At 39.3% G+C, this 22,310-nt stretch overlaps 1 protein-coding gene across 44 annotated transcripts in view; it reads left to right on the top strand.

Moving 5' to 3' along the window:
* The window catches only part of NUMB (NUMB endocytic adaptor protein), a 192,234-nt gene that overhangs the window by 89,822 nt on the left and 80,102 nt on the right, over positions 1–22,310 (top strand). For 23 of the 44 annotated variants that reach the window (XM_024925379.4, XM_014347609.4, XM_055097799.2 and 20 more), the window contains 2 exons: positions 7,834–7,918; positions 19,045–19,185. In XM_024925379.4, the coding sequence (XP_024781147.1) occupies positions 19,060–19,185 (126 nt within the window). In that variant the 5' untranslated portion in view covers positions 7,834–7,918; positions 19,045–19,059. Of the gene's footprint in view, positions 1–7,833; positions 7,919–17,412; positions 17,515–19,044; positions 19,186–22,310 lie in introns of all 44 variants that reach the window. The other 21 variants (XM_003824142.5, XM_063596314.1, XM_055097813.2 and 18 more) reach the window with 2 other exon arrangements.

Here is a 22,310-nt window from a genome sequence, read left to right as displayed (position 1 = left end):
TTGGACTCGAGCCTGGGCGACAAGAGAGAGACTCTGTCTCAAAAAAAAAAAAAAAAAAAAAAAAAGTTAATGTAATTTAAAGGGCTAAAAAAAAGTTTCCTAAAAAAGTATTTGGTTAGCAGTTCTGATGTTGCCTATGCCAATCTCCCACTATAATAATTAGAAGGAAAATAAACATTTAATATTTCTGAAATTGAGATGGGTGGAAAACCCTTTGCCAGAATCTAGGAGAAATATTCAATTACTTATGAAATAGAAGGATCTGGACAGAGAAAGAACCACCATTCCCAGACTTTGGCACAAGGTTCTCTGAAAGAAGGAAGGAAAATATTTTATGTCTTTCTTTCCTGTGGGCTATCCTTGGACCTGTAGACACAGGGTTGGCACCAGCTAGAAAACTGGGCAGCTATTCTTCTTTGCCAGTGACTTTCAAGCCTAATAAAATATACAAAAGGAAGCTTTTGGCCAGGCGCAGTAGCTCACACCTGTAATCCCAGTGCTTTAAAAAGGCCAAGGTGGGAGGACTGCTTGAGGCCAGGAGTTTGAGACCAACCTGGACAACATTGTAGAGAGAAAATTCTCTACGAACATTTTTTTAAAAAAATTAGCTGAGCGGCTGGGCGTGGTGGCTCACGCCTATAATCCCAGCACTTTGGGAGGCCAAGGTGGGCGGATCACCTGAGGTCAGGGGTTTGAGACCAGCCTGACCAACAATGGTGAAACCCCGTATCTACTAAAAATACCAAAATTAGCCTGGCGTGGTGGCGCATGCCTGTAATCCCAGCTACTAAGGAAGCTGAGGCTGGAGAATCGCTTGAACCCGGGAGGTGGAAGTTGAAGTGAGCCGAGATCACACCGTTGCACTCCAGCCTGGACAACAAGAGCAACATTCCATCTCAAAAAAAAAAAAAAATTAGCTAAGTATGGTGGTGTGCATCTGTAGTTCTAGCTACTTGGGAGGCTGAGGTGGGAAGATCTGTTGAGCCCAAGGAGTTCGAGGTTACAGTGAACTGTGATCCTGCCACTGCACTGCATCCTAGGTGACAGAGTAAGACCCTGTCTTTAAAAAAAAAAAAAAAAAAAGGAACCTTTCCTTTCTCAGTGAGGCCTAACTCAAACATTCTGATACTGCAAATTATGTTTCTTCTCCCTGACCCTATTTCTAAACTCCTTTACCTTGTTCAAAATTTTTCTACAGCTTTAAGCTTTTATAACTAGCTATATAATTTACTTATGTTTATTGTTTGTCTCCCACACAACTAGAATGTAAGTCCCATGATGGATTGTTCACTGAAGTATCCTAAGCACCAAGAACAGTGCCTGGCAAGCATAGACACTCAATAAATATTTGTGAGTTGAATGAACAAAATCTGAGGCTAAAGCCCAATATATTATACTAGTAAAAGCATAGCAGCTTTAATTGAAGACAGGGCAGGGACTTATAGTTCTACCTACTGGGTCCTGCCCTTGCACCTTGTGGCATCACTACAGGGAGCACAGTTTGAAGCTACCTTACAAGTAATGATCTATGAGGTTGCTGAAATAGGGTTCACCCATTTCATTTTATCCCTTCTTTCTGTATTACCCAAAGACAGTAATTCCTAGGAAACAGCTGGGCCTGGGTGGGGTGTTGGTAGATGCTTGCAGTGGCTATGGAAAGGTTCATTTTTTATGGGAAATATACTTCCTAAATTGTAAAGCTCTATTCCAGTGTCAGTGAGAGAGAGAATCCTGGTTACAATTTTTATGACATCAGTTGAGAATGTCATGCTAATGTTTTATAAAAAACAAAATAAAAAATCAATAAGGATAGGGATAAAACCCTAAAAGTATAAACAGAATCAGATGAACCTACCTGTATTTCAGCTCCACTTAAAGATAAGTGAAATGGTATACTCTTAAACTCAAGGTGAACAGAAATATAAACAGTAATGAATATATAAACAGTGATGAATAATGAAATATAATGAAATGAATATAACATATTGAAGATATATGATACAATGAATATAATGAAATGAATATTGAAATATGAACAATAGTGAATCCTAGTTTCTAGGCTTTTCTTTTGTAGTGGTATGAATTAGCAATTTTGAAACTGTTTTTTGTCAGTTCTAGGACTGAACAAATGAGTAAGTGTATTGAGGATAATGGGAGTCAAGTTTTTTCATTGTTGGAGAAAGGAGTTTTATATATGGAAAAAAGAAAAGGCTGAAATAAACCCTGTGATGTTGGATTTGAATTGGAAGTTATGGTTTTTAATATCTATTCATATCTATGCAATGATATTAATCTATATTTAAATATTAAATATATAAATATAAATACACATATATGTATATTTTCATATAGATATACATATATAGGCACATATATGTGTGTATGCGTATACACTGACATACACATTTATATATATAAAAGGTTATATATATATAAAAGGTTTTATATATATATAAAAGGTTTTATATATATATAAAAGGTTTTATATATATATATATATAAAAGGAATATATATATATATTCCAGCTTTGTTTGCTAAGAGGACCTAGAAGCAATTACTTCGCCTCTTTTTTTTTGAGATGGAGTATTGCTCTGTCGCCCAGGCTGGAGTGCAGTGGCATGATCTTGGCTCACTGCACCCTCCACCTCCCAGGATCAAGTGATTCTCCTGCCTCAGCTTCCCAAGTAGTTGAGATTACAGGCTCCTGCCACCATGCCTGGCTAAATTTTGTATTTTTAGTGGAAACATGGTTTTTACCATGTTGGCCAAGCTCATCTTCAGCTCCTGACCTCAAGTGATCCTCCCACGCCTGCCTTCCAAGGTACTGGGATTACAGACGTGAGCCACTGAGCCTGGTCACTTCTCCTCTTTCTTAACCCATTTGTGCTGCTGTAACAGAATACCTGAGACTGGGTAATTTATAAAAAACAGAATTTTATTTTCTCACAGTTCTGGTGGCTGGAAAGTCTAAGATCAAGGTACTGGCAGGTCCAGTTGTCTGTTCCAGAGAAGAGGAACACAGTGTCTTCACATGGCCAAAAAGTGGAAAAGCAAGCTAGCTGAAGCTGCACGAAGCCTTAATCCCATTCAGGAGGGAGTAGCCCTCCTGGCCTAATCACTCCTTAAGTGTCCCACCTCTTAATACTGTAACATTGGTAACACTTGAATTTTGGGGGGGACCTATTCAAGTCATAACACCCTGTAACAATTAACACACATAACTAAGAACATATTTCAATATGGACTGTAGACATATAGTAAGTTTTTTTTTTTTTGAGATGGAGTCTCGCTCTTTCTCCAGGCTGGAGTGCAGTGGTGCAATCTCAGCTCACTGCAAGCTCCACCTCCCGGGTTTAAGCGATTCCTCTGCCTCAGCCTCCTGAGTAGCTGGGATTGCAGGCACGCACCACCACGCCTGGCTAATTTTTTGTATTTTAGTAGAGAAGGGGTTTCACCATGTTGGCCAGGATGATCTCGATCTCCTGACCTCGTGATCCACCCACCTCGGTCTCCCAAAATGCTGAGATTACAGGCGTGAGCCACTGAGCCTGGCTGTTATATAGTAACTTTAACATTGGTACTGATTTGCTTAGCTATATTATGGTTATCTAAGCAAATATTCTTGTTCCTAGGAGAACGTACAAAAATATTTAGGACTAAAATGGTATATAGTGTGTTTGCAGCTTACTCTCATATGGTTCAGAAAAAAATGTATGAGATGGACCTGATGCGGGCTCACGCCTGTAATCCCAGCACTTTGGGAGGCCGAGATGGGAGTCCAGGAGTTTAAGATCAGCCTGGGCAACATAGTGAGACCCCATCTCAAGAAAAAATGAACGAGAAAGAGAATGATAAAGCAAATGAGATGAAATGTAAATAATTGATGATCTTTGCAAATTTTCTTTAAATTTGAAATTATATAAAGTTAAAAATTTATCTAAAATTTTTTCATGTATCTTAGTTGTAATCCAATTTGACTTCATTTATAGAATTCACAGAAATGACAAAAAATTATTTAAAGAAAGTAAAGTAGCAAAGGAAATGCTGATCATGCAGAAAAATTTCAAATTGTTGGCATACAGAGAAGAACCTGATTTTTTTTTTTTTTTTTTTTTTTTTGAGGCGGAGTTTCACTCTTGTTACCCAGGCTGGAGTGCAGTGGCACAATCTCGGCTCATCGCAACCTCCGCCTCCTGGGTTCAAGCAATTCTCCTGCCTCAGCCTCCTGAGTAGCAGGGATTACAGGCATGTGCCATCACGCCCGGCTAATTTTTGTATTTTTAGTAGAGATGGGGTTTCTCCATGTTGGTCAGGCTGGTCTCGAACTCCCGACCTCAGGTGCTCCACCCACCTCGGCCTCCCAAAGTGCTGGGATTACAAGCGTGAGCCACCGTGCCTGGCGAGAAGAAACTGACTTTTTTGTTTGTTGTTCTGTCATTGCATAGTAACCTCAAGCACCTCATGTTCTATATTTATTTGCTTTAAATATTTTTAAAATAGGTAGTTCAAAGATTTCCTAAACGTTTCTTATTTAGTAAGTTTTCTTAGGAAGGGGCACTTTGTAAAAATTAGATGGCGTTTGTTCTAGACAGTTGTACCCTTTTATATTGGTGTTAATCCATTAATCCTACTCATGTGGGCAGAGCCCTCATGGTCTAATTATCTCTTAATGGTCCCACCCCTCCCACTACCATTACAATAACAATTAGATTTCAACATGAGTTTTTGGAAGAGACAAACATTCAAATCATAGCAAACTGCAAGCACAAGAGTATGGATGAATTTCATAGACAATATTGAGTGAAAGAAACCAAACAACAAAAGGATAATATTGTATGATTCTTTTTAATAAAATTCAATATAGGCAAAACACATCATGATATTAGAAGTTAATTAAGATAGTGGTATCTTTGGTAGGGGAACAGGAAGTGACTGGAAGCAGGAACATAGAGGAGCTTCTAGGGTGCTACTAATGTTCTGTTTTTGATCTGGATTCTAATTATATGTGTTTCTTTGTGAAAAGTAATTGAGCTCTACACTTCGTATGCTTCTTTCTACATATGTCATACCTTAATAAACTATTTTTAAAAGGATTTTTGTATCATATGTAAATCTGTTACTAAGGACACTTTTAAGTGTGTTTTTCATAAAATGCATTTGTTAAGTTCCTCTTTCGGTGGTGGGAAGAGATGTGGACAAAAAATTAGGCTTCCTTTTGTTAGTCAGCTGTATGTAACTCATTTCACATCCCTTTGTGTCTTACTGCCTTAATTCTTAGAGTTAATTTTTGTGTCCAGTTATACTTTTTCACTTTGTAAAGTATTAATAAGTGAATGAGTGAATAGTCTTATTTTAAGTCTTTTTTAATTTGTCAAATTTCTTAGTGAAAAATTCTAAGTACAGTATTTGAAGGTAAATGGCAATTGAAGATATGGCTATTATTGTCAAATTCCTTTTTGAAAATGTTATAAGGCCAGGCGCGGTGGCTCACACCTGTAATCCCAACACTTTGGGAGGCTGAGGCAGGTGGATCACGAGGTCAGGAGTTCGAGACCAGCCTGGCCAACATGGTGAAACCCTGTCTCTACTAAAAATACAAAAAATTAGCTGGGTGTGGTGGCGAGCACCTGTAATCCCAGCTACTCAGGAGGCCGAGGCAGGAGAATCACTTGAACCCAGGAGGCAAAGGTTGCAGTGAGCTGAGATCATGCCATTGCACTCCAGCCTGGGCGACAGTGCAAGACACCGTCTCAAAAAAAAAAAAAAAAAGAAAATGTTCTATTAGGTTTATTTAGTACATTTTTATTAGCCACCTTCCATTTTAGTGACAGCTGAGAGGCAATATATACCTCCATACTAACAGAAGGAAAACTTTTTAGTTTAAGTTGTTTTTATATTCAGAAGTTAGAGTTGTTGGAATTCCACTTTTCAAATGCTGCAGTTTCCATGAAGTCTTTTCTTGTTTCTTCTCTCAAGTCAGTGATCTCATCCCCCTCTTAAGGCATGTTGCAATTTGTGCCTCTCTTAAAGCATTTGCAGCATTTTGTCATACGGGCTTTTAATATTCCTTTTCTTGATTATGAGAACCTAGAGCTTAGAGATTATGTCAGTAATTTTCTGTACTCGTCTTAATACTGAGTATTGTAACTGTATTACACACAGTAGGTTCTCTATCAATAGTTTATCCCATTGCTGTGTTTCTTTTCAATTTTTTTTTGTTTTGTTTTTTTTGGAGACGGAGTCTTGCTCTTGTTGCCCAGGCTGGAGTGCAATGGCGCGATCTCGGCTCACTGTAACCTCCGCCTCCCAGGTTCAAGTGATTCTCCTGCCTCAGCCTCCCGAGTAGCTGGGATTGACTGCAGTCACCTGTCACCATGCCCGGCTAATTTTTTGTATTTTTAGTAGAGACAAGGTTTCGCTGTGTTGGCCAGGCTGGTCTCAAACTCCTGACCTCAGGCGATCCACTTGCCTCGGCCTCCCAAAGTGCTGGGATTAACAGGCGTGAGCCACTGTGCCCGGCCCGAATTGCTGTGTTTCTAACCTTGAATACCATTTCATAGTTTAATTTTGCTTGTGTAATTTTCTTTGTAAATCAAATATTTAATATATAGCTGAATAGATACTCTGTGACCACTTTCCATTTTTGAAAGCCAAATCCCAGTTCTGTAACTGTCATTCTACAATATTTACCGTCTTGCCAGCCACATATTTTCTTTGGGGACAGAAATAAATATGCAAAACAAATTCCAAGCCAAGTTTGTTTTTGTTTTTTTTTTTTAAACACTTTGCAGAAACTACTGTTTGCTACAAGAAAATAAATGGAATTTTTTGTTTAAGTTCATGTGAAAATGGAAATAAATATAGGACTGTGGGATTAAACATGGAGATTCTCTAGAGTGTTTTGAAGAAGTTTCCCTTATATTCCGGTGATCTCTGGGGTTCATTTTCCCTACAGCTTTGACAATATGTCTGTCTCTTTCTGTTTATTTCTCGTAAATATTCCTTCCTATCAGTACCACACGAATCCATCCTTTTTCTTTTTCTTTTTTTTTTTGAAACAGGGTCTCACTCTGTTGTCCAGGCTGGAGTGCAGTGGCGTGATCACAGCTCGCTGCAGCCTTGACCTCCCAGGCTCAAACTATCCTTCTGTCTCAGCCTCCGGAGTAGTTGGGACCACAGGTGCATGTCACCATACGTGGCTAATTTTTAAAGTTTTTTGTAGAGGCGAGGTTTCCCTATATTGCTCAGCTTGGTCTTGAACTCCTGGGCTCAAGTGATTCTCCTGCCCAGGCCTCCCGAAGTGCTGGGATTACAGGCATGGCCCAAATTGATCCTTCTTGACACAGCTCTTCCTGTTTTGGGCCCCTTGAATGCTAATTACTGGTCTTACTAGGGATATGTGTAGAATGGGATTTGTGGGAGTTGCTCTCAATAAATAACAATATCCTATTTGTCTCTCTCTCTCTCTCTCTGTATATATATATGTATATGTGTGTGTGTGTGTGTGTGTGTATATATATATAGTATTTTATTTCAAAGATCGAGTAATTTACCTGTAGATATTTGAGTTTTATATAGGGGAATTATTTGTCATGTATTAGAGAAAATTGTGGTTCTACATTAGTGTGTGGATCTTACAGTTGCTGGAGTAACTTGGAGTGATCATCTTCAGTACATCATTATAATAAAGTCTTGTTTTATGGGGAAAATTGGGACCTTCTCTTTATTTTGTGTGTATGTGTTTTGTTTGGAGTTACTATTTCAGCGCAATGCAGCAATAATTATGTTACTAACAACAATTTTGTGAGATGTTTATTATTCTCATTTTACAGATGAGGAAACTGAGGCTTGGTGAAGTTACGAAACTTGTCCAAAATCACACAACTTGTAAAGGGCACAGCCAAGATTCAGAGCCAGGTCTGTCCAACTTCAAAACTCTTAATCATAACCATGAATCTGAAATAGCTGTGAAGTATCAACCTGTGATAAGTTGTGTTAGTATTAATATTGCTTAACTGTTGTTTAACAATTACTGATAATATTTGTAATGCTGAGTGTTTTTGTCCTTTATAATAATTTCACATATCTTTTCAATATTGTGAAAAGCAGTATAAATGGTATTTAAGGGTCTAGTCTCTGGAGACAGACTACTTGGGTATGAATCCTTTAGCCGCTTCATTTACTTGTTGTGTGACATTGGGAAAGTTACTTAACTTTTCCATACATCAGTTTTCCTATCTGTAAAATTGTGATGGTAATATTATCCACCTGATAGGGTTATTGTAAAGATTGAATGATTTAATACATACAAAGCATTTACAACAATGCCTGGCACACAGTAAGCATTCAGTGAATGGCAGTGATTAGTATTATCATTTCCTAGCAACCAGTAAAGAAAATTATCATAATATCTAATTCTGTATTAGGAAATTTGGATAAAGCAATGTTTAGGCAGCAATGTAGGATATGACAAAACTTACATAAACCAAAATTAAACTTGAATAAGTTAGATCTAAAGAATATCATTCATTCTTTCAAATTCAGGTCTATTGTAAAGCAAATTGGGCAACTGCTTGTAGATCTCACATGTACAAGAGCCTTACATATATAAGGGCCATACATAGGTCCACTAGAAGTACCCACTGAGCCTAACATGGTCATTGCATTATGAATGTGTTTTGTCTGCCTTCCCCTTGAGAATGCAATTTGTATTTAGAATAAATGTCCATATTTTCAGGTAGCTTTTAAGGAGATGGTGTTTTGGCAGCCTTGACAGAAAATTACCAAGAACCAAAACCTCATGTATTACATAAAATGTTGGCAGCGTTTTATCACTTGCAGGAGTGCTTATTAGAACTTTCACTATGGTGAATGTGCACACTGAATGACCTTTGAACCAGTGGGACCGCAGCACATTCAACTAGAACTCAGCCATGAACTGATCATGTATTCTTTTCTCATACTTGTTTATTGTAGCTGTCAGAATCCTAAAGTGCTGATTAACTATTACTACAATTTCATTAAAGTAAGATATCTATGATTATTTACTAATAGTAAGTTTATATCTGTTGCATAAATATCCATGAATGGGAGATAATTTGAGCAAAATTATACAAAAATTCAAAAGCTACTTAAAGAATGGGACCTGCCTTGTATGAACCCCAGAGCTCTGTAGCTTTATTTTTTTAATTTTTAATTTTTTTCTTATAGAGACAGAGTCTTGCTATGTTGCCCAGGCTGGTCTGAAACTCTTAGGCTCGAGCAGTCCTTCCATCTCAGCCTCCCAAAGTGCTGGTATTACTACTATACCCAGCCTATAGCTTTTACTCTACACATACATTTAATTTATTTCCTTCTTTTATGGTATTGAGACTTACTGTCCTTGATCGTAGAATATCTTTTTGGTTATTTAGATATTTAAAATATTTTTCCGTAAATTCTCTCTTTTTTCCATAAAGAAAAATAAGATGGCCAGGCATGATGGCTCATGCCTGTAATCTTAGCACTTTGGGAGGCTGAAATGGGCAGATCACTTGAGGCCAGGAGTTCAAGACCAGCCTAGCCAACATGGTGAAGCCCCATCTCTACTAAAAAATACAAAAATTAGCTGTGTATAGTGGCACACGCCTGTAATCCTAGCTACTTAGCAGGCTGAGGCATGAGAATTGCTTGAACCTGGGAGGTGGAGGTTGCAGTGAACCGAGATCACGCCACTGCACTGCAGCCTGGGTGACACAGCGAGACTGTCTTAAAGAAAAAAGAAGAGACCTTATTTCTTGTTACTATTGTGAATGGTGTATTTTTCCTCTTTGTTTTCTTTGCATCTTCTGTTTTGTTTCTTTCCCATGCTTTATTTCTTTCTCTTGCCTTGACTGTGCTATTTAGGACTTTCAGTACAGTATTCAGTGCAAGTGTTAATAGTAGGCATTCCTTTGCTTGAGCCCAGGAGTTTGAGATCAGCCTGGGCAATATAGCAAGACCCCATCTCTAAAATAAATAAATAAATAAATAAAAACTAGGCAGGTGTGGAGGTACAACATACCTGTAGTCCCAGCTATTCGGGAGGCTGAAGTGGAAGGATTGCTTTAAGCCCAGGAGGTTGAAACTGCAGTGAGTCATGATCGTGCCACTGCACTGTAGCCTGGACAACAGAGCAAGACCCTGTCTAAAAAAAAATAGTGGGCATTCTTATGTTGCACTTAATTTTTTAAAGGAAGTACTTATTTTGTTTCACTATTATGACTAAGGTTTGCTATATATATATATATATATATATATATATATGTGTATTTATTTTTATTATTTTTTAAAAATTTTTATTTATTTGAGACAGGGTCTTGCTCTGTCACCCAGGCTGGAGTGCAGTGGTGCAATCTCAGCCCACTGCAACCTCAGCTTCTCAGGTTCAAGTGATCTTCCCACCTCAACCTCCTGAGTAGCTGGGACTATAGGCGGGCATCACCATGCCTGGCTAATTTTTGTACTTTTAGTAGAGATGGGGTTTCACCATGTTGGCCAGGCTGATCTCGAACTCCTGACCTCAGGTTATCCGCCTCAAGTTATCCACCCACCTCAGCACGGTGGCACAGGCTTGAGCCACCATGCCTGGCCTGCTATATATTTTTGATAGAAACTTTTTCTAGGTTAAAAGCATTTCTCTTCCTAGTAGGCCAAGATATTTTTTGTGTGAAGAACGAGTATTGAATTTTATCAAACATGTTTTCTGCATTTACAAGATGATCACATAGTTTTCCTCCTTTATTCTGTTAATGTGGTGAATGACATTTATAATGTTGAATTGCTGAAATCCAACTCTGTCATGATGGACTTTTTAGAAAAAAATATACAGTTGGATTTAGTTTATTAATTTGTTTTGTTTTTAAGAGATGGGATCTTTTTCTGTCACCCAGTCCGGTGCAATGGTATGATCTTAGCTCACTATAACCTCGAACTACTGGGCTCAAGTTTTCATCGCACGTCAGCCTTCTGAGTAGCTGGTACTACAGGGGTGCACCATCATGGCTGTCTACTTTTAAAATTTTTAGTAGAGATGAGGTCTTGCTATGTTGCCCAAACTGGACTTGAACTCCTGGGCTTAAGCAGTCCTTCCACCTCAGCCTCCCAAAGTGTTGGGATTACAAGCATGAGCCACTGCACCTGGACTGTTACGATTTTTGCATCTATGTTCATTCACAGGTGAAATTGGCCCATAATTTTAATTTCTTGTCCTTAGTTGGTTTTGGTATCCAGGTTATGCCAGCCTCAAATAATGAGTTAGAAACTCTTTTTTTCCCCCTGAAAAGATTTATTTAAGACTGGAATGATCTTTTTATGAAAGTTTTGTTGAACTTCTGTTCAACTGTCTGGGCATGGTATTTTTCGGGGTGATGGGTTTCATATTTTGCCGGGCAGGTATGCAGTATTCTAAATGGTTTCATTTAGGATTGTGTTTCTAGTTAGGTCAGTTTTTAGAGAGTGTCTTTTTGTAGGAATTGAACCATTTTGTCTGAGCTTTTTTTTTCTTCTTTTTCTTTTTGAGACAAGGTCTCTGTTGTCCAGGCTGGAGTGCAGTGGTATGATCTGGCTCACTGCAACCTCCACCTCCCAGGCTCAAGTGATTCTCCCGTATCGGTCTCCTGAGTAGCTGGGACTACAGGCACACACCAACGTGCCTGACTAATTTTTTGTATTTTTCATAGAGATGGGGTTTTGCCATGTAGGCCAGGCTGGTCTCAAACTTCTGACCTCAGGTGATCCACCGGCCTCAGCCTCCCAAAGTGTTGGGATTACAGGCATGAGCCATTGCACCCGGCTTTATTTATTTTAAATTTTTCTTTTTTTAATAGAGACAGGGTCTCACTATGTTGCCCAGGCTGGTATTGAACTCCTAGACTCAAACAACCCTCCTGCCTCGGCCTGCCAAAGTACTGGGATTACAGGCATGAGCCACTGCACCCAGCCCATGATCACTCTTTCCAGTGGCCTTTTCTCCACTTTTTGATAACAAATTTTAATGAGTAACCAATATGCTATGTCATTGAGACTTGCCGAGGTTCTTGGAAGGCTGATTTTCTATTTATAATAGAGTGATAGGCCAGGTGCAGTAGCTCACACCTGTAATCCCAGCACTTTGGGAGGCCGAGGCATGTGGGTCACTTGACCCAAGGAGTTCAAAACCAGCCTGGGTAACGTGTGGCAAAACCCAGTCTCTACAAACAATAGCTGGGCATGGTGGTGCGCACCTGTAGTCCTAGCTACTTGGGAGGCTGAAGTGGGAGGATCACCTAGTCTGGGAGGTCACAACTGAAGTGAGCCATGATCACACCACTGTACTCCAGCCTGGGTGACAAGAGTGAGATGCTATCTCAAAGGAACAAAATTAGATGATAATTTTCTTTTTCTTTCACCTTCTGTTTCTCCTCCTCCCCCTTTTCCTCCTTCTCTTTTCCCTCTTTCTCTCACACTTTAACATCTCTGGAACTGGGAATCATCTCCCATTGGGATACATCTTACTATTGTGATATTTCACAATAAATGAACAATTCTTAAACAATTTTGGTAGCATTTTTTTTTTGAGACAAGGTATCACTCTGTCACCTAGGCTGGAGTGCAGTGGTAAGATAATGGCTCACTGTAGCCTCTTCCTCCTTGGCTAAAGTGACCCTCCCACCCCAGCCCCCCAAGTAGCTGGGACCACAGGCACACAGCACCATGCCTGGCTAGTTTTTGTATTTTTGTAAAGATGGGATTTTTCCATGTTGTCCAGGCTGGTCTCGAATTCGTGGGCTCAAGCAATCCACCCACCTCGGCTTCCCAAAGTGTGGGGATTACAGGTGTGAGCCAGCGCACCTGGCCTCCATTTTTTCTTTTTCAGTGGAACATAAAATAGTGGTACATCTTATCATCAGTAGTATATTCGTTTTGAGGAAATACATATTTTTACATACATAGCATGACTTTTCATCCTACCCCATTCCCTGTTTGAAATGCCCCTTTTCTGTCTCTTTCATTGTGTTCTTATACCATTCAAGACCTTGAGGTCTTGATAAAGTTATTTTAAAATAAAAAATTTTCCATCCTGGCTCTTCTAGTACCTAGCACAATACTTTGTTGGATACAGAATATTATTTAATTAACAATTGATGGGAGCTAAATGATAAGAACTTATGAACACAAGGAAACAACAGACACAGGGGTCTACTTGAGTGGGGAGGGTGGGAGGAGGGAGAGGAGCAGAAAAGATAACTACTGGGTACTGGGCTTAATACCTGGGTGTTGAAATAATATGTGCAACAAACCCTCATGACACGTGTTTACCTATGTAACAAACCTTCACATGTACCCCCAAACTGAAAATAAAAGTTAAAAAAAAAAAGAAATTCTGAAACATCAAAAAAATCAAAGGAAGAATCTGTGTATAATCATAGCACAGGCTTTGACATATTTATATTAGTGAACAATTAGCTTCTTGGTCAAAGGAGAATACTTAACATTTACATTAGTTAAGAGTATTTTGGATAGAAAGGACAGAAGCCAATGCTTTCTACCTTTAGCAAGTTAGATAACTTATTGAATGGATGCTGAAGCATCTGATGATCAAGGAAGAGCTGAAGCAATGAAACAAAGTAATTAGAAACTATAGGCCATGTGCAGTGGTTCACACCTATAATCCCAGCACTTTTGGAAGCTGAGGCAGGCACGTTGCTTGAGCTCAGGAGTTCAAAACCAGCCTCGGTAACATGGCGAAACCCCATCTCTACAAAAAAACACAACAATTAGCTGGGTGTGGTGACATGCACCTATAGTTCCAGCTACTCGGGAGGCTGAGATGGGAGGATCGCTTGAGCCCGGGAGGTTGAGGCTGCAGTGAGTGAGATTATGCTGCTGCACTCCAGCCTGGGTGACAGAGTGATACCCTGTCTCCAAATAAAATAAAATAAGATAAAAGATAAGATAGACCCTGTCTCCAAATAAAATAAAATAAGATAAAATAAATTGTGAAGGAAATGAAAAGAGTAGTATAATAAAGAATTATAGAGGATGGTATTTAGAAAGTAGAAAAAGACGTCAACTTTTAGGTTGAGAGTGAAGAATGAGTGGGAGACCAATGTACTGTTGAAGGGTCTGGGAGAAGAGTATTTCAGGGAGAAGGAAACAACAGGCCTAGAGTGAGAATGAGCTTGCAGTTAACTGAAAAGATAATAAAGAGTTGGGAAGAATGCCACCTCAAGGCAAGAGAGACATGCAGGGGCCATACCTTTTTTGTTTTGTTTTGAGAGGGAGTCTCGCTTTGTCACCCAGGATGGAGTGCAATGGTGTGATCTCGGCTCACTGCAACCTCTGCCTCCCAGGTTCAAGTGATACTCCTGCCTCAGCCTCCCAAGTAGCTGGGCTACAGGTGCCCACCACCACACTTCGCTAATTTTTTTGTATTTTTAGTAGAGACAGGGTTTCACCCTGTTGGCCAGGCAGATCTCGAACTCCTGACCCCAGGTGATCCACCTGCCTCGGCCTCCCAAATTGTTGGGATTACAGGCATGAGCCACCGCGCCCAGCCGGGGCCATACCTTTATATGCTAACATGTACTGTGTATTTGTGATGTTCTGATACTATTGTAAGCACCACTTCTTGAGCAGTGTGAATTATTATGCCATACTGACTCACTGAATAGTGAGAATTTGGATTTTATTTGAAGATACATTGGAAAGCCATGGAACTATTAAGCAATGCCATGATCCATTTTACATTTTTAAAGATTACGGTGGCTAATTTGTACATAGTTGATGAGAGAGGGACAACAGAGGACATAGAAATAAATACTAGTGGCTTATGCTAGTCCAGGTAAGAGGCAAAGTTATCTTGGACTATGGGTGGTGGAGATTAAGTGCAGTGGATAGTTTTGAGATATATTTTAGAAGTCTTTTGCTGATGGCTTGGATAAGGGGAGAGTCGGAGGTGAGGGAAAAAGAGAGGAGCAAGACAAGAGAGGACTAAAGAATTGAAGAGATAATGTGTAAATATTTTGCCAAGTTATTTGTCAGTAAAGGGAAGCAGAGCTGTTTTTAACAGCTTATTTCTTATTTCTGTAATTTTTTCAGTGGCATTTTTTCTCTCTCCCACCCCATTGCCTCCACCACCTCCCCATTCTTGGAATCAAATATATTTTTATTCTAGTCTCTCTCTCCAGATTCCAACACCTTTTTCTCATCCCACACTTGACAGATGCAGGAGGGAAGCTAGTGTAAAAAGTAGGCTAGCATCCTCAGCAATTCTGCCCTTTTTCATCAAGATGTTCCTTGCTAAATCAATCCTTGCTATATCAAAGCAAAATTATTTTGTTTTATAAATAAAGGTTTAATTCTTAAAGTAATACTATTCTAATGAAGTCAGTCTGTATATATGTGTATTGTGGAGTTTGGGGTGATGGCTATATGTATTTTTATCTCTAAAGTCTTAACGTGCTTTATTGTTATTATTATTACTATTTTGAGGCAGATTCTCTGCTGCCCAGGCTGGAGTGCAGTGGCACAATCTCAGCTCACTGTAGCCTCTGCCTCCTGGGTTCAAGTGATTCTCATGCCTCAGCTTCCTGAGTAGCTAGAATTACAGGCTAGTGATAATTATTCATTAAGAAATAGTAAGCAAGATATCATAATTATGTGTTTTCGTTTTTCCAAATTCATTTTTTAAAAAAGAAAGTGACAAGATACTTAGACCCTAAACTGGCTGACACTTTCAGTCTTTTCTCTTACTGGGCAACAGAATGGTACAACAATAAATAGCTGCCCAAAGAGCAAATAAACTTGTACTAGATCTATTTAGACAGAGGTTGGATGTCCTCTTTTAATGGAAGTTGTCAGTGATTCCTTTGTCAGTGGGAGGTTGGACTATTACACCGTCAGTCTCTTCCAACATCGATGGTTCTTTGGTCTTGTATGTTGAGACTTTTCCTACCTAGTGACATAGCCTCTACTGTGATGGGCGTCTGTTTTATCTTTCAATTCTTCAAATTTATAGTATGCTATATATGACAGGCAGTGTGTTACGATGCAAGGGTATATTTAAACAAATAAGATACAGTCAACCATTAAGGAAATAGGAAATTACTATAAGGTTGATGCGTACAATAATAGAAGTAAGAAGAAGGTATTAATCCGAATTATATGAAGTGGAAGGACCTAACCAAGCCAGGTAGGGGCTTGTCAAAAAAAAAAAAAGTCTAGCTTTCCTGAAGAGGTTAACTCCTGAGCTGACTCTTTAAAGATGAGTAGACTTTAACCAGACATGCACAGGTAACGATATTTCTTTCTAGGCAGAGGGAGGAACATATACAGAGGCTCTGAAAGAGGGCATGCTTTGTTTGGAGAACTGTAAGTAGTTTAGGGTAGCTGGAGGTTAGCATGTGAATGGGGACTGGTGAGAGAAGCCAGAGGAAGGAGGACTGTTTGCCATGCATTTGAACTTTGTCTTGAAGGTGGTGTGAAGCAATTGAAGGGTTTTCAACAGAGTGGATACATGGTCAGATTTGTGTTTTAGAACATATTGGGATGGAGCTCTGTTAGAGGCAAAGAGACTAAAATACTTGAGTATCACTTATACTTGAGTATTTTGGTCTCTTTGCCTCTACAAAGCTCCATCCCAATACGTCTCTAAATTGTTTAAAGCAATAATTTAAAGAAAAATGTCTCAGGATAGTAGGACTGGAATAGTTGGGGAGAGGGATGAATTCAAGAGCTACTAAGGAGGTAAAATCAGTCTGGGTAAAATCAGGCCAGAGAAAGGCTGAGTGCAGGGATGATTTTCAGGTGTCTGGCTTGGCCAAGTAGGTAGGTGAGTAGTTGTCTTTGCTAAGACGAAGAAATTAAGAAGAAAGGAATCATAACAGGGTTTTTTTAGTTTGTTTTTTTTGGTGGGTTTTTTTTTTTTTTTTTGGGCCTCAGGATAATTTGGAGCATGCCAACTTGAGTAAGGATATAGGTTTTTCATTTTCTTATACTTGTATTTGTGTATGTTTTTATGTTCATTTATTTATTTACCTAATTTCTTTTTGAGACATAGTCTCGCTCTGTTGCCCAGGCTGGAGTGCAGTGGCACAATCTCGGCTTACTGCAACCTCCGCCTCCCGGGTTCAAGCGATTCTTCTGCCTCAGCCTCCTGAGTAGCTGGGATTACAGGTGCGTGCCACCACGCCCAACTAATTTTTGTATTTTTTGTAGAGACGGGGTTTTACCATGTTGGCCAGGCTGGTCTCAAATTCAAATTCCTGACCTCGTGATCCACCTGCCTCAGCCTCCCAAAGTGCTGGGATTACACACGTGAGCCACTGTGCCCAGCCCATGTATGTTTTTAAAATGTGATATAAAAGAATATAACAATATTTCCTTTCTTTTTTTTTTTTTTTTTTTGACAGAGTTTCTCTCTTTTGCCTAGGCTGGAGTGAAGTGGCGCGATCTTGGCTCACTGCAACCTCTGCCCCCCAGGTTCAAGTGATTCTCCTGCCTCAGCCTCCCAGGTAGCTGGGATCACAGGTGCATGCCACCATGCCTGGCTAATTTTTGTATTTTTAGTAGAGACGGGGTTTCGCTATGTTAGCCAGGCTGGTCTCCAACTCCTGACCTCAAGTGATCCACCTGCCTCGGCCTCCCAAAGTGCTGGGATTACAGGGGTGAGCCGCCACACCCGGCCAACACTTTTTAGTTACAGAGTTGATAATGAAACTTGTACCTTTGTCATTTTTTTTATGTTACTATAATGATTATCGATATGGAAAGGCATTCTGATGTCATACTGCTTGCAAGAAATTCTTCTGGCCAGGTATGGTGGCTCACGCCTGTAATTCCAGCACTTAGAGAGGCCAAGGCGGGAGGATTGCTTTCACTCAGGAGTTTCAGACCAGCCTGATCAACATAGTGAGACCTTATCTCTACTTAAAAGAAAAAAGAAAAAAGCCAGGTGTGGTGGCACATGTCTCTGTAGTCCCAGCTACTTGGGAGACTGAGATGGGAGGATTGCTTGAGCCAGGGAGATAAAGGTTGCAATGAGCTGTGATCACGCCACTACACTCCAGCCTTAGTGACAGAGTGAGACTGTCTGAAAAAAAATGTTTTTTCTCTAGATTTAGTCCTAGTAGCACATTTTTTTTCTTTAAGTGTGCTTATTTATTTACTTATTTTTGAGACACAGTCTCACTCTGTCACCCAGGCTGTGTGATCTTGGCTCACTGTAACCTCCACCTCTTGAGTTCAAGTGATTCTCCTGCCTCAGCCTCCTGAGTAGCTGGGATTACAGGTGTGCACCACCACACCTGGCTAATTTTTGTAGTTTTAGTAGAGGCGGGGTTTTGCCATGTTGGCCAGGCTGGTCTTGAACTCCTGACCTCAAGTGATCTGCCCACCTCAGCCTCCCAAAGTGTTGGGATTACAGGCATGAGCCATTGCGCCTGGCTTTAAGTGTGTTTAAAGAAAACTTTATTTTATTCTTCATGACATCTTTTATAAAAACATGATTGTAATCCCTGCTTTGCTTAGTGTTTTCTAATAATGAGCCAAAAAGATTCCTAAATTTTAGTGTTTCAGAATGATTTTTTTCTTAATAACTATAAAAGTTTTTAGAAACTGTTAGCAGTCTATAATTTGGTCTACATGTACAAATTTCCATTTTCAGGGGTTGGAATGAATTTGAGAGGTAGATGGGTAGGCAGAATTTCTCATTGCTTTGTTATAACTAAAGTTCTTGAAATTTCTTAGGATAATATGTCTTTAAATCCTACTAGAAGTTATTGTTGTTCTTACAAGGACTAGTATTGTAGTTGTCTTTTCAAAAAGTAAAATGATTTGTTTGTTTGAACTTAGTGTTACCCTAAGAGGAAATGTTCTATTCATTTTCCCTTTACACTGTGCTTACATAATAATTATATATTGCTTAAATAAAAGCCAAAACCTTTAATTTTGGACATCAGATTTTTGGTTAGTATGGTAATCCGAAGTTTAAATATGTAAGAAGGTAATATTTCTTTTAAATATTTTTTTTCCTCTGTCTTCAGGCTGTAAAAATTAAAATGAACAAACTACGGCAAAGTTTTAGGAGAAAGAAGGATGTTTATGTTCCAGAGGCCAGTCGTCCACATCAGTGGCAGACAGATGAAGAAGGCGTTCGCACTGGAAAATGTAGCTTCCCGGTTAAGGTAAGAGCTGATGTTTCTATAAGTCTGTATGTGGAAAAGAACTGACAATCTAGTGTATGTGAAATCTCATTAATAAGGACAATTAAGAGAGTCTTCCAAAAAACAAATCCCTTCACACTCTGCTTCAATGATAGAATTAAAAGAGAAAGAAAGGAAAATAATGAGAAAACAGATAGATTTTAATTAGGGAGTTTTCTTTTTATATTTAAATATGAATTTCTCTATATAATGTGGAGTCAGTACAAATATTCTGATAAGAATACTAATCCTGAAATACCTAAAGACCCTAAATTATCAGGACTCAAATTTTCAGTGGAATATGCTTACTAACTGGTGAAGCTGAGGGAGTGGAAGTCAGCTCTCTTAAATACAAGTCTTGTTTATTTTAGAAATCCTTAAATGAGAAGAGTTAAATCAAAGGGAGTTTTCCTTAATGGTACAGAGGTCATTTAAACTAATGCCTTCATTTGTAAGATCAGAAAGTGGAAACTCACAGAGGTTAAGAACATAGTGAAGATCCTGAGAAGGCAGTGATGTACAGGTGCTTTTCTTTGTATTGCCTGAGACAGGTCATATTTTAGTGAAATGAAAGAAATATGTATGTTATTTACTATTTAGTAAAAAGAAGCAATATATTATGTAATCACAGTGTGAGATGTATTAAATGTGGGGGCAAAAAAATAGAACTAGACCAAATACCAAATGTTAATATCTTAAAGGAAAAATTGTAGTTTGATATAAAATGTTAATTTTTTTCTCTATTTACTATATATTCCTTTTTTTTTTTTTTTTTTGAGACAGAATCTGTCTCCATAGCACAGGCTGGAGTGCAGTGGCATGATCTCAACTCACTGCAATCTCCACCTCCTGGGTTCAAGCGATTCTCTTGCCTATGCCTCCTGAGTAGCTGGGACTACAGGCGTGCCCCACCATGCCCGGCTAATTTTTGTATTTTTAGTAGAGATGGGGTTTTTCACCATGTTGGCCAGGCTGTCCTTGAACTCCTGACTTCAGGCAATCCTCCCGCCTCAGCTCCCAAAGTGCTGGGATTACAGGCCTGAACCACTGCACCCAGCCTATTTCCTATATATTCTTTTTTTTTTTTTTTTTTTTTGAGATGGAGTCTGTGTCGCCCAGGCTGGAGTGCAGTGGCACCATCTCGGCTCACTGCAACCTCCGTCTCCTGGGTTCAAGCAATTCTCCTGTCTCAGCCTCCCAAGTAGCTGGGACTACAGGCGTGCACCACCACACCCAGCTAATTTTTTTGTATTTTTAGTAGAGACAGGGTTTCACCACATTGACCAGGCTGGTCTTGAACTCCTGACCTCAAGTGATCTGCCTGCTTCAGCTTCCCAAAGTGCTGAGATTACAGACATGATCCACCACACTTGGCCTATATATTCTTATAAGTATAAATATTCTTATGATTTTCTTCCTCCTTTTTACTGCCTCAGTACCACTGATTGAAATATGGGCTAAAGCTTCTGAAGGGAAAAAAAAATCTTCCATATGACAGGAAAAGTGATTCTTAAATATACCGGTTAGAGAAATACATGGCTTTTTAAATACACTAATTTTTCCACAGTCTTTTAATAACTAGGAGTTTTCCTAATCACTTAGCTTTGTTTACTTATTTGCTGAAACTTTGTAGAAATAATAAATATTTTAATTTTAAATGTTTAATATGACATTAAATCATGAGAAAAATCCTACTTCTCTTACATAAAAATGAACACTTTTTTTTTCTGTATTATCTCCCCCACCATACAGTTGGCTTACTTTGGCTATATAAGTTGAGTATTACGTATGTAGAAGGAGGCACATTGGTTGCTTGGAGTATAAATACAACCTCTTAGGGAGGCAGTTTGGAAATATCTATTAAGATTTTATTCATTTATTTTATTTATTTTTTATTTTGAGATGGAGTCTCGCTCTGTTGCAAAGGCTGGAGTGACAAGATCTCGGCTCACTGCAACCTCCGCCTCCTGTGTTCAAACGATTCTCCTGCCTCAGCCTCCCGAGTAGCTGGGATTACAGGCATGCACCACCATGCCTGGCTAATTTTTGTATTTTTAGTAGAGACAGGGTTTTGCCATGTTGGCCAGGCTGGTCTCAAACTCCTGACCTCAGGTGATGTACCCGCCCTGGCCTCCCAAAGTGCTGGGATTACAGGCCTGAGCCACCATGCCTGGCCTGTATTAAGATTTTAAATGCACTTTTCATTTGACCAGCAATTTTACATTTAAGAATTGCATTTAAGTACGTTTATAGATATATTGGCATAAGTGGTCATCCTAAGATTTGTAATATCAAAAATTTGGAAACAACTTAAATTCCCATCATTCTGGAATTGGTTAAAGAAACTGTGACGGGCCAGGCACAGTGGCTGACACCTGTAATCCCAGCACTTTGGGATGCCGAGGCGGGTGGATCACCTGAGGTCGGGAGTTCAAGACCACCCTGACCAACATGGAGAAATCCCTTCTTTACTAAAAATACAAAAAAATTAGCTGGGCATGGTAGTGCTTGCCTGTAATCCCAGCTACTCGGGAAGCTAAGGCAGGAGAATTGCTTGAACCTGGGAGGTGGAGGTGGCAGTGAGCCCAGATCACACCATTGCACTCCAGCCTGGGCAACAAGAGTGAGACTCTGTCTCAAAAAAAAAAAAAAAAAGAAAAAAAAGAAAAACTGTGGCATCCATTAAGTTGAATTCTTTGCAGTTTATTTTTTTAAAGTAAGGTAGATCTATATTCTGTATTTAATAAATATTTTTTGAACATCTGTCATATGCCAGGTATATGCTAGGTGGTAAGCAAAAAAGACATAGTTTTTGTTCTTGTGGATTTTACAGTCTTCTTGTGAGGGAAACAGACTTTAATTAGATATTTGCATTAACAATATACTATTACAGGGCAGGCGCGGTGGCTCATGCCTGTAATCCCAGCACTTTGGGAGGCCAGGGTGGGCAGATCACGAGGTCAGGAGATCGAGACCATCCTGGCTAACATGGTGAAACCCCGTCTCTACTAAAAATACAAAAAAAAAAAAAAAATTAGCTGGACGTGGTGGCGGGCACCTGTAATCCCAGCTACTCGGGAGGCTGAGGCAGGAGAATCGCGTGAACC

Source organism: Pan paniscus, chromosome 15, assembly GCF_029289425.2.
Source record: "Pan paniscus chromosome 15, NHGRI_mPanPan1-v2.0_pri, whole genome shotgun sequence".
In the NCBI taxonomy this organism is placed as follows: Eukaryota; Metazoa; Chordata; class Mammalia; order Primates; family Hominidae; genus Pan; species Pan paniscus.
Note: the sequence above shows the minus strand (reverse complement) of the source record. Positions and strands in the feature narration are given on the sequence as shown.